At 30.9% G+C, this 13032-nt stretch overlaps 1 protein-coding gene across 5 annotated transcripts in view; it reads left to right on the plus strand.

Moving 5' to 3' along the window:
* Positions 1 to 326: 326 nt before the first annotated feature.
* nwk (FCH and double SH3 domains nervous wreck) overlaps positions 327 to 13032 on the plus strand; it is a 70795-nt gene continuing 58089 nt past the window's right edge. For 2 of the 5 annotated variants that reach the window (XM_089646117.1, XM_089646118.1), the window contains exons 1-3: positions 327 to 411; positions 4359 to 4502; positions 8326 to 8411. In XM_089646117.1, coding sequence (XP_089502243.1) covers positions 331 to 411; positions 4359 to 4502; positions 8326 to 8411 — 311 coding nt within the window. In that variant the 5' untranslated portion in view covers positions 327 to 330. Of the gene's footprint in view, positions 412 to 2105; positions 2204 to 2243; positions 2286 to 4358; positions 4503 to 8325; positions 8412 to 13032 lie in introns of those variants that run through there. The other 3 variants (XM_089646120.1, XM_089646121.1, XM_089646119.1) reach the window with 2 other exon arrangements.

The following is a 13032-nucleotide window of genomic DNA, read 5'->3' on the forward strand; positions in this document are numbered from 1 at the left end:
TTTCATTTATGTTTATGCCATGTAAGTACCTACACTTTTGATATTTATCTCCACCTTGTGTTTTATTGCTGCTACTCATATAATGATTTTAAAAAAATTATTTTGTTTTTTAATTGTTGAAAAGTTATTAAAAATCAAAACTCTCTACGTAATTTTTAAACTTGAATATTAATCTTACACGATCAGTACAGTACCGACCCTGTAGGCACGTCATAATAGGTGGTCTTATCGGTGATTGATATGAGTCTGTTATCTTTTACCATGGCTCTTAGTACATTGATTAAATTAAATGTTTACACAAAAGACACTTAGTTGCTGACGACATCTCCAATGGAGTCATCCGAACTCAAACGCACAGTGATAAGAGTTAGAAAAAAACGACCATCGAAACGCATACAAAAAGTTTTGGAGGTAAGTGAATAGTGATCGTGTAATAAGTTCACATTTTACTACGAAAGTAATGCAATCTTGTGATTAGCTGTGAGAGTCCTCTTACATACTTGAACAGAGGCAAAAATATACTATTTTTAAACACCTATTTTAAAAATAGTAATGATCGTCTGTTATAGTGAAGTGATATTATTGGCATACAAATGTAATTTTTATCTGCTTAGCTACTGCAAGTCGATAGTCAGCAATAATAATTATTATTTTGATAAAAAATTTCATTTACAAATATAATTCTGGACAAATTTGACAAAACTTCAAGTAATAAAATTAATGATTTTATTAGCACGTGGTCTGAGAATAATCAGTTATAAGTAGAGCCCTGAAAATTACGCGATTTCGATAACTTGAATTTTTACACCAGATCATCATTTTTACACACAAAACATAAATTTTGCCATTTCAAAATAACACCGGTTTTTCGAAAAAACTCCACAAAACCAAAAATAAATGCGAAATTTACAGGTTACTAATTGTAAGAATAGATTTTAAATTAATAAAATATTTATTAGAGGAATGTAATATAATATAATGTGTATCATGTATTTTAAAAATGATTTAAAATTGTTAATTGATTTACAGACACCCCTGATTTACTCAGCCTAAGTACCTACTAAGTATTTGATCTTTAATCGATTAAACATTATTTTTAATTGCAACAACAATATCAGGACTGATTCATTTAGATATTCGTTTTTACCTAGATTGCATGCAGTTGGCAATTCTTTCGCAGAAATTGTAGATGTATTCAACTTCACTGAATATAGTTACAAGAAGGATATAATATTAAAACTCAAAAATAATAACTCAATATTAAAAAAAAAATATTTTTACCTATTATATTACTACCTTTTCAGCTATTGTTTCTACAAATGTGTTAGTAGATGAAAAATAATAAATAATATTGAAAAAAATAATTAAAGTGAAGTGTTTCATAATACGACAGACAAATTATTTTCAAATGAAGTATAATTTCTTGCCATGTATGATTATGATCATTCACACAATACATCAGTTGTGTGAATGATCGCACTGATCATTCAAACAATTGATTTATTTTCACGATAATCCGGTGTTTCAAATTGGCGAATTTTCGGAGAGATTGATAAAATCAATTTAATTTTTTTAATGCCCCGTCATATATACAAACATTACCTAAATATATACTTTTAAATAGACGTAAACAGGATAATTTGGTTCAAGATTTGATTTACCTCAACAAGGCATATTATGAAGATTGTAATACAATAGGAGGTCAATACAACATTATCATCGTTATGATATCAAGTCAACAATGTTCGTAAGTAATCAGTACCTACCTGCCTATCCTAGTGAAGGAAAAAGATATATTTTTTTCAATAAGGCTCCTTTATAAACTCAAAAATTGTTTACGCCCTTTCGAAAAAAAGAGTTTAATCTTTATTCGAGTTTGAATAATACAGATTATTTTATGATAACATTAGAAAATCTTTGAAAATTTTAGATTGCCATTATAGTTACACTAGGGTGTATGATACGCGTTAATTTGAAAGTAAGAACTGGTTGTAAATTTCATTCCTCGCCACACCGGTCTAAGTTTCCCTCTCGAAGAGCGGGAAATTGCATTGGAAGGATGCATGTAGGGGGGCGGGGCGCATGCGCGAGGCGACGCAATCAATAGCCGTAGTGGGGAATAAGCCCGTCATCTAGTTGTCTAGTTGGCAGGCCTCAGCCTGTATGGGGTGACATAGCCAGCATGCAGCCTCCCCCGAGAAAGGTGAGCTACTTCATTACTTACATATATCTCACACGAGAACCACTGCTAAATACAAGCCATGTCAGTGCCGGCGACTTCGCGTGTAAGTGGCTTTCCGCAACTCCTTTTGCACTCAGTTTCACTCAAAACTTCCTCTCGCCTTTCACTCCGAATATTACACTATCGATGCTTTATTTTTGTAATAATCCGCACGTGATTGAAACAAACGTAATTTAGTTACACTGCAAATTACAGTTCAAATTGGTTTTAATGTAATCCGTGAATCGATATCTTTTAGTGAAGTTGTTTAGTTTTCATCGTCGCACCACCCAAAATGTTGGCTCCAAAATGAAAAGATGCGTGCGTGCGATAATAAATGATGTTTTTTTAAAAATATATTAAATTAAAACATTCAGTTTGAAAATTCCGGTACAGTTTAATTTTATGATGTGGGTGATTAATATGAAAGATTCATAAATGTTTTGTAACTTTACAAAATTGTGAAGAAAATTACAACATGGCGCTCTCCTTAAGTTCGGTATGCCTAACGCCCAACAGAAGAGTAGGTGTGGGCCAGGATATCTGAGATATCAATAGGCCCTAGTGGTTCGGGGAGCAGTGTATTTTAATGTTTCAACTTTCCCGTTATTTGAAAATGTCTTGTATGAACGAACTCACGATACAACCGAAATTATCACTAATCTTAAAAATTTTCAATGGCCCCTTAGCTTTTCAAAATATTTGTACCTATGCCATACAATGAATGTTTATATTTTTTGTGACGTGTAAATAGACATTCGTGAAGTATATTTTGCATTTAAATAAGTAAAATATAATATACGACATTTATCCTGAACATTCTTTGAAAATAAGTGAAGAGTTTTTTTAAGTCACATAGGTTTATTAAAAGATCGAGCAAGTATTTTTTTATAATTAAGTTTATTCTTAAATTATATTATTTGACTGCTAATATATTTCTTAGTAATGTTAATTAAAGCATTCGTGTCAATGAGTACAAATACATATTCTAAAATACCGTACTTGTTATAGGGCGTATCTTTTCACAATTTTATCCATTTCTCAAACCGTATAAAAACATTATATTTCGTTACATTATTTATTTACACAATTTGTAACAGTTTTTATAAATTTTGAGAATAAAAAAAATACAAATCATTTTGAAACCTTTATAATAAATATTGTTTTGTGTTACCGATAAATTTATCTTAGGACGTAGGATAGCCACGAACTGCATTATTAATACTAACACTTTTTAACATGTAATCTTTTTAAAATTCATCTGTTTACTATTATCTTTCAATATATTTTTGGTCAAACATGAAAATGTATCTGGGAATACTATACTGTTCACAATCTTTAGATAATAGTAAAAAAACTCAAAGAAAAGCCCAATAAATGAAAAGTTGAACCGGTGGCATTCATTACTAAAATTTGCGTTAAGTACGTTACAACCTTCCTTATTCACATATATTTATGTCTTTATATCATATATTCATATACTCGAGGAAACACGTAACAAAAATACACTTAACGGTAATTTCATCGCCAAGCTTTCCTTACATTCTACAACAATATATTTGGATTATAACTGTAACCTAAAGTTAATGTCAATATATTGGCTACATAGTAATGCTCAACACAGACCGGTGAAAATTCACGGATTACCATAATTGTAGGATTTGCGAAGATGAAAGTATTTATAAAATAATTGCCTCGGGATCATTGCCTGAGATTTACCTTTCGAATGTTAGTAAACATGGAAAATTACGACAATTGTCGACCATTTAAATAAAAGAAATACACATTTCGAGTAAAGAATTATTAATCACTAATATAATCGCTTGAATTGCATTTGATTTATACTTATCAGGTATAATTTATTGAACTTGAATGAGTAATTTAAAAATAAATCGCTTGAATTGTATTTGATTTATACTTATCAGGTTTAATTTATTGATCTTGAATGAGTAATTTTACGTAACGATAACCGAAATTAGTAGTTAAACATCAAGTTATTTAGAGTAGAAACACAAAATAAGAAACAAAACAAAAGTACCAAAATACTAGAAAACGTATTCCTGTGCACACATAAAGCCTTCTTTAAATAATTAATTAACTTAACGAAGTGGGTGCTAATGAGACCTTTCTTTAACAGGGAAATTACGCGAAATTCCTGAAAAATTTGCACAGCGAGCAGGTGGCAAAACTACAAGCTAAGAATCAACATGAGTGCGAGTTACTGGAGGACATTCGCCAATTCACCATCAAGAGATCGGCGATCGAGAAATCTTACTCCGAGGTATTTCAAACCCTAATATTTATTATTATTTGAATACACCATTTACATAATTGAAACACTGTTCGTTACTTTGTGGAGCTTGCACAATCGTTTTAGATCCAATCGTGCCTAAATTATTATATTTCGTTAACTTGTTTTTAATAATTGCTTGTATCTTGCACTCTTAATTTATTATTATGTTTATGATTATAATGAGTTTACACCCGCCTTCAATCGTGGGTTTGTATAAATCTTGAGACTAATGCTAGAATGACCTATGTCAGATTTTTATCACTTCGAATTATGTATCGCAAGTATTCTAACACTTCCCTCGTTTTTGCTGTAAATTCTTATCAGTCATCTAAGATTAAAGCAACTGACGCTCTCAAATGTGTTTGTCTACTATACAGGATGTCCGGGGGGATTTTCAGTTGTTTTGTTATTTTTAAACTTATTTATCTTTTAGGTAGAATCACCTCCTGAAGATAATCCACTTTAGCCCCCACTTTTTAAAATGTACAAGTTGTACATAAAAAAAATCAAAAAAGTATATTACATTTGAGATTGGCAATTCTACCACTGATCCCTTGAAATAAAGCCCCATGTCCATAAAATTACAGTATTGCATTTAATAATGTTCCAATTCAATTTAAAAAACGTATTTTAAAACTCTACTCTCCAATTATCTACACATACTTTATTATTTTGCATTTTTCCCACACTACGTATTATGCGTGGTGGCAGTTTTCCTTCACCGACACCTAGTGGCTAGTGGCCCATTATAATAATAATATTGGAGTCATTATATCAGTATTTTACTACCATATCTTACAGGGGTTAAAAATCACTACATACAGTCTGTATTATCGATTTTTCGACAGATAACACCAAAACAAACCCTAGTCATATATTGTTTATCTCCCTATCCATCTGTTTAAATTGCTCTTATAGTAAGTACGCACGTTCGATTAGGTAAAAAATAGTTTTAAAATAACTTCAATAAAAAACTTAACTTGACTTTAAGAGTAAGCTACTGAAATATCGCGTGTATTAGAAGAATTAAAGGGAGAAAAAAAATGAAACCATACCCAATACGGTCGATAATATGAAACTGTGTAATATCTCATGTTGGTTTATTTATTTATTATATTTGTTTACAAACTATTATACAGTAATAACACAGCACAAATCATATAATACGAACTGACAACAGTAGCGATGAACGAAGGGAATGGTAGGTACTAGCTACAACTGAATAAAGCAATGATAGACTGTACAAAAATATATATTATGATTTCTAAGCAAGGTTTTGATGAAATACATGATTCATGCAATATAATGAGTTTTTCTAGCTACCGTTTTCTAGTCCAGCCCTGATAAAAGCGAAGCTATATAAAGAAATAGTTATATGTTGTTCATTCAATTTTTTCAATCCAAAGCAACAATTTCTCACTATCGTGTTATTATGTGTTTTCAGGATGCTCGCCTATCAAATATTTTTAGCTTACTTTATAATCTTGGTTTAGTTCAACTTATACTTATTGAAAACCGTTATTTTGAACGGCTTCAAATGTTTGAACGATGCTTACTATGTCACGAGTCTAAAGATACAGCCTTGCAAAATACGGTCTAAAAGATATTTTTATTTTATATTGTTATAATTTGTACCCTGAAAAAAAATTAAGGTGCCGACCTTAAGTGACCTCTGCCAAGGTCGCCATTTTGTATGAAAGGTGCCAGATTTTTTTTTTCTAAATAATTCCGGAACGGTTGATCATACGTTAAAGTTAAGACTTACTAAAAATATATATATAGCTAAATACACCATTTATACAATTTAATAGTGTTATTTCTGGCTGTTCATTACATAATTATGATAATTTTGTGATCTCATTTTAAACCAACACAAGGTTAACATTATATTTTTATATATAATCATCACAAATAATTGTATGAAAGAATAACAAAAAATGCAAGTAATTTGAAATATAGCAGTTAAATGTAACACTTGAGGGTAAAATTTCCATCAATCAACTGATGGCGTTCCAGAGAATGAAGAAATCCGACAACGACTTTAAGCATTACATTAAATTCAAGCTTCCACCGTATCCTCTGGCACTTTTATCTGGAGAAAGAAAGCCCAAAGCCACGAAATCATCGTTGTACGCTGTTTTCGAACAACCTCCAGAAGGCGTAGATCTCGAAGATAACAAAATTAATGTTGTGGATGGAGGACATCTTTGACACAAAGTTGTATGGCATCGAAAGGTTTACACAAAAAAATCTTTGTTTTCGATGAATTTATATATATACATCGTACATAAAAAAAACACCTTTGTTTTACCAAGTTGCCGAAAATTCTGCGAATAGTTCGAAACATAAGGAAGTGAATGAGAATATTATGTTTCGACACGCGTTTAGTTGCTGCGACATGACATCGTCCGTCTTCAACCAAGGAAAAACTAAATTTAAAACATACTGCTCATCTCCATCTCTGACATCTTCAAACATCGAGATGCCAACCCAGAAGAGATCATAGACGCCGGAGCGCGCATTGTAGTTGCTTCCTATAGTAGTCAAATGGAAAAGGAAACCTTTTAAGAATTCCGATACCAATGTTTCGCTAAATTGGCAGCAAAAAACCAAATAAATTTTCCCTTCTTCTTGCATTTAAGACGTACCATCAAGTGCAACAATTATATGGAATCCAAACTAATCGAAGACTGGGGGTTGGAAACTTGTCACGAATTGGCTCGCTCCAGTACCTAACAATGATAAATAGCACCCGAGACTTAATTGAATTTCTTTAGGTACCATTGTAAAAAAAATGTAGCTGCAGAAAAGTTGGTTTGAAGGGTTCTATTGTACGTGGATTCTGTAATGGTCAATCATGGGAAATTACACCAGATGTTCACATCGAGAGAGAGGACGAAGATCAAGGAAGATGTCATCAATTGTCACATATTTTCAGAAGAAAAGAAATTGAGGAAGAAGCTGTTAAAAACCACCGACCCCGACCATGATCGGAAAGTAATAATATACATAATCGCGAACATATATTATGCAATTCCATTTACTTTCTAATGTTATTGTTTAGATATACTATATTATGTCATTTTGTCCTCAAATGTTACACTAAACTGCCATATTACAATCTAAGTGTATTTTTTCTACTCATTTAAACAAATAAATATATATTTTCTTTTTGATTATTATACAATACTGTTGAAATTAATAAATTTGACGCGATATGGCCTACGTGCTCCGCGCGAATCTTTCGCGATAATGTTGATTAGACCCACTAGGGATACCACAGTTAAAAAAACACTATTTACTCTACCTCGGTGTAGAAATGAGTTCACAAAATTATCTTTGTCTCAAAAATCGTCTTTCCGCCGCTGTAACTTGTTGTACATTATATTTAAAAAAATTCATAATCTAAACAGTGATAAATTTTACGTTTTTCTAGTTTGTATTGAACAATTTTGTCGTAAGATCAATCGTTGAGGAATTATGTTGAAGAAAAAAAACATTTTGGCACCTTTCATACCAAATGGCGACCTTATCAGAGGTCACATAATGAAGAAAAAAAAATTATGGTCCCAATCTTTACAATATAAAATCAAAATATATTTTAGACCACCTTTTGCAAGGCAAATACGAGTACCTGTTTTTATCTCTATTGACTGAACTACAAATGCTAGAGAACAAAATACATACGACGTTTTGGCCAAGTATTAATTTGGCTAAACCTCGGCTTTCGGATGAGCCAACCCGACCATAATTCCTGAGACACGATGCCACAAAACCAACGCTTTCCTAATTCTTTTGTGTTTTCTTACAGGCTCTGTTAAAGATATCCTCGGCATATTTGAACAAAAAGATCCCGAATATTCCAGACTTGAAAGTTGATGGAGGTGAAGAAAAATGGTAAGTAATTTTTTATATAAAAACAATATTTTCGGTAGAATATGATTGATATTATGTGAAGTAAATAATCATCAGAAGCAATGAATTATAACAATCATCTTTATAGTTGTCGTAGCCGCAATGTTGATTTTTGGGAAGAGAAGAGAAAGAAAGAAAAAAACGAACATTTATTTTGGTTCCGCATATATATATTGGTTTCTTTGAGGTAGTTTAGCACCGACAGAAAAAAAAGTTCCGCAAATAAAGACTAAAAAAATATTGTCTCTGCGTCTCGTCACTAATTTATTACCATTAATTGAAAGGAAAAGTCTATAGCTTACGGTCACTTCCGAGTACGATACATTTGAAAAGACGTTAAAAAGTATTATTGAATCTTTGATATTTACATAAATTATTTGTGACTGAATACAATATTTATGTAATATATTGAAAAATAGTTCCAATTTTTCACCATTTTCATTTTTTTTTGTTATGAGTTAGTTTTTCGGATGCAACATTAACATTAAAAAGGTAGCTCATCTTAATTGACATAAACATGTACTTATATTTATGATACCGACATTGAATTACTTATAAATTAGCGATCGTCAAGTTTGATTGGTGAAAGTGGAAGGAAAAGTTATTTAAAATATTAGCATGCTTTTACAACTCTGCCGCAACCCGTCCTTATTGTTAACGAGGAGTACCTATAGTGGACTCTAAAGATGACTCGCGCTACTAATGGCGCAAAACGCTAACGGCAACCAAAATGGAACGGGGAAGAAAAGAAATAAAGAAATATTATCAACAAAATTGTACCTTATGCTGTACATATTGTAAAAACACTTACACTTCAAACTAACTTGATATATCTTTTTGAATGGTGCTCAATCAACAAATTAGCATTAAACATAAATAAATGCCAGTTCATTCATTTTTCCAAAATAAGTGATCCTAATTTTTTTCAATATTCATTAAATGATGAAAATTTATAAAATTATTGATCTAGGCATTATGTTCGACAGTTAACTCACCGATGTATGTCATATTAATAATATTATCAACAAGGCCCTAAAGACTCTTGGCTTTGTTTTGAGAGCTGCAAAAGATTTTAATAATTTAGGAACATTTATTATGTTATATAAAACCCTTGTCAGATGCCAACTTGAGTATAACTATACGTTATGGTCTCCATTTTTCAATATTCATTCAGATAACATTGAAAAGATTCAACGGAAGTTTCTAAGGTTTATAAATTATAAATTGCATATTCCTATACAAAACATAAATTAAAATTACCTCTTGGATAAAATGTTTCTATTGAAACTTTCAGAAAAAGAATAAGCACAGATTTATTTATTAATACTGTTACAAAGAATACTACATTTTAAAATTGACTGTCCCGAATTACTTCAATGTATCAATATCTATGTTCCCAAAAAATCATGCCGACATTTCTTACCTTTTAACTTCAATAACACCAGGACACCAGCTTACCAAAATTCTCCGATTCCGAGACTTCACAATCTCGGAAACAAATATTCTGATCTGGGTGATATATTTCATTTGAAAACTAATCAGTATAAATGTTGTATATTCTATCACTTTTATTCTTCTAGACACAATTTTTTTTTTTTTTTTTTTTTTTTTTTAAATATATTTCTTTTATACAAAAACATAAATATGTTAAATTACAATAAAAATGTTTTCTTTTTAACGTAACTACCCAATTCAAGAGAGAAAAACGTTTCTCGTGTTTGATTTGGGGAGTAGTGCCATTACAATATATTATATTGGGTAAAGAAAAGAAAGAAAGTTTTTATTTACAAAGTAAGAAATAAACAAAATGTATAAAGCTTGATAACAAAAGTATAGATAATTAAAATAGACTACAATAGATGTTACTAAATTAATTTAAGAATAAAAATAAAATAAAATAATATTATTACATTTCGATTAATAAGTAGGTAGTAGGTGGTATAAGTACATGTAGTTATTTTATTCATTTGGAGTAAACAGAGCTGATAGTATTGCAAGCGGAGGTACATAATAAGTTGCGACAATAATCTGTTGGTGGCTCGAATGCTGATATAATATTAGAGGATATGGTAAAAGAAGAAAAATATATTTTTTTTAGTTAATAAATTTTATGAAATAGTTAATGATATACTGAGTATGTAGGTACCATTAAAATTTGAATTTGATCAATTACTACTAATATGTACCTGTTATCAGTAGATATGTAAAAAATCAAATTAAAATTTATAATTATTATTTGGTTGATCAAGAAGTTGTTTTATTTGTAATTTAAAGGCTTTATAATTTTTTTCAGATTTGATTTTATATGGGAGTGCATTAAAAAAATTTATACCTTGATAAGAATAATGGTGTTGAGAAGCGCTCATTTTAAATTTAGGGATTTCTAAATTGCCACGTGATCTTGATCGGTTACTTATTTTTGGAAATGTTACTATAGGATTGAAATGATCTTTATGAGTTTGTAACAATGAGTTCTTTTTGAATATATTATTTAGACTGAGAACCCTAAAAGAGTTAAATAACTGTGTTGTTGGAAATATAGATGGTTTACGTAGGATGACTTTTAGAATCAACCTCTGTGCCTTTTCTACGGGTAAGAGGTTAGTTTTGAAAGTCCCCCCCCCACCCAATTATACCATATTGGAGAATAGATTGGGCAAGAGAGAAATAAATAGTTTTAATCATATTATATGATAGGATGTTTCTCAATCTAATGAATAAGTAAATAAGTTTTCTTACTCTGGTTGCCGTATTTTGGACTTGTTCGTTCCATTTTAAGTGTCTATCTACTATGATACCCAGATATTTTATACTATTTTTGCATGTTATTGGTAAACAATTTACATTGCTGCATTCTTTTTTATTTTCACACTGTGATGAATGGATTTTAATTGTTATATTGTTTTCGAAATTTTTTCCTGCAAAGAGAATGGGATGAAATATGTTTTCTCGGTATTTAGTGAGAGACAATTCAGGTCGAACCATGTTTTGAGTATGTTTATATTGATATTGGCTATCCTCATTGTTTCCTCCCACGATTTTCCTTTAGTGATAACTACAGTGTCGTCTGCGTAAGATATGATATTTCCAACAATGGGAAGAGTGAACATTTGATTTACATATATAATAAAAAGGATTGGACCGATGACAGTTCCTTGCGGTATGCCAAAAGATGAGGTTTTGGATTCACTAAGGGTATTATTGATTTTGACATATTGAAATCTCTCTTTAAGGTAACTTTGGAACCATGATAGCACTATTCCGTCCAATCCAATTTGTTTTAGTTTCTCAGTGAGTTTTGAGTGTGATATGCTATCGAATGCTTTGCGGAGATCAATGAAGATTCCAAGACACTTTTCTCCATTATCTAATTTTTGCATTATTGTTGATGTCAATTTAGCAATCGCATCCTGTGTGCTGAGATTGTCCCTAAATCCAAACTGGTTTGGGCTCATTATCAACTTATCTTTTAAGTAGTTGTTGAGTTGTTTTTTAACAATTTTTTCATAGATTTTTGCTATATTTGATGTGAGTGCTATCGGACGATAGTTAGAAGTGTTTTTTTCGTCACCAGATTTAAAAACAGGGGTCACAATAGTCTTCTTATAGTTGTTCGGGAATATGCCCTTCTTCAGACTTACATTTATTATATGAGCAATTGGTTTGCTGATTATCTCACGTACAGTTTTTAATGTTTTTACAGTTATGTTGTCGTAGCCAGGGCTTGCTGATCCTCGTAAACTTATTATAGCGTTTTCAACTTCTTTATCAGTTACTGAAGCAAATGTGTGGAAACCTTCTTCAAAAGTTGGGTTTAGCTCTGGTTGTTGAGTTTGTTCTTTGTCTAGGATAATATTACTAGCAAGATTAGCGCCGACATTAACAAAATAATTGTTAAAGATGTCACCACAAAGTTTTGGGTTTTTTTCTGTGTCAGTATTGATTCCTTGATGAGTAATTTCTTTGGGAAATTTTTGTTTTGTGCTTTTGTTGATTATTGTTTTGATAATTTTCCAGAACTCTTTGCTGTCTTGACCAGCATTTTTTAATTTATCACGAAAATATTTTTCTTTAGTCAGTCTAATTAAAAGCGTAAGTTTGTTTCTGTATTTTTTGTAGAAAGTAGCCATTTTTTCGTCGTTAGGGAATTTTTTAGACTGGTGATAGTATTTTTCCTTATTTCTGATTGAAATCACTAATCCATGGGTTATCCATGGCTTTATTAATCTGTGTTTAGATTTTGTTTTAGAATTAAGTATTTGCGTAGAAAGTTTTATGTGATTTAGGAAAACAGTTTCGAAATTCTCTGCACAAGTATTTGGATTTTCCGATTCAATTATTGATGCCCAGGTTTCCATCTTAAGATTTGTTTCTAAAGTTTTCATATTTAAATATTTTTTTTCTTGTTTTTTTTGTCAGTTTTGTTGGGGTTGGTACTTTTTTTGTCTATGTTGTTAACGAATATGCAGGTGTAGTGGTCAGTTATGCTGGTTTTCCATAATATCGACATGTTTTTTTCAGTGTTATTTGAGTTGCACCATATGTGATCGATACAGGAAGGGATTTGTCCGCTGATATTTCGTGTTGCATTATTTATATATGA

The sequence above is a fragment of the Hesperophylax consimilis genome, chromosome 23 (genome assembly GCF_061612785.1).
Source record: "Hesperophylax consimilis isolate HC1 chromosome 23, BYU_Hcon_1.0, whole genome shotgun sequence".
NCBI lineage: Eukaryota > Metazoa > Arthropoda > Insecta > Trichoptera > Limnephilidae > Hesperophylax > Hesperophylax consimilis.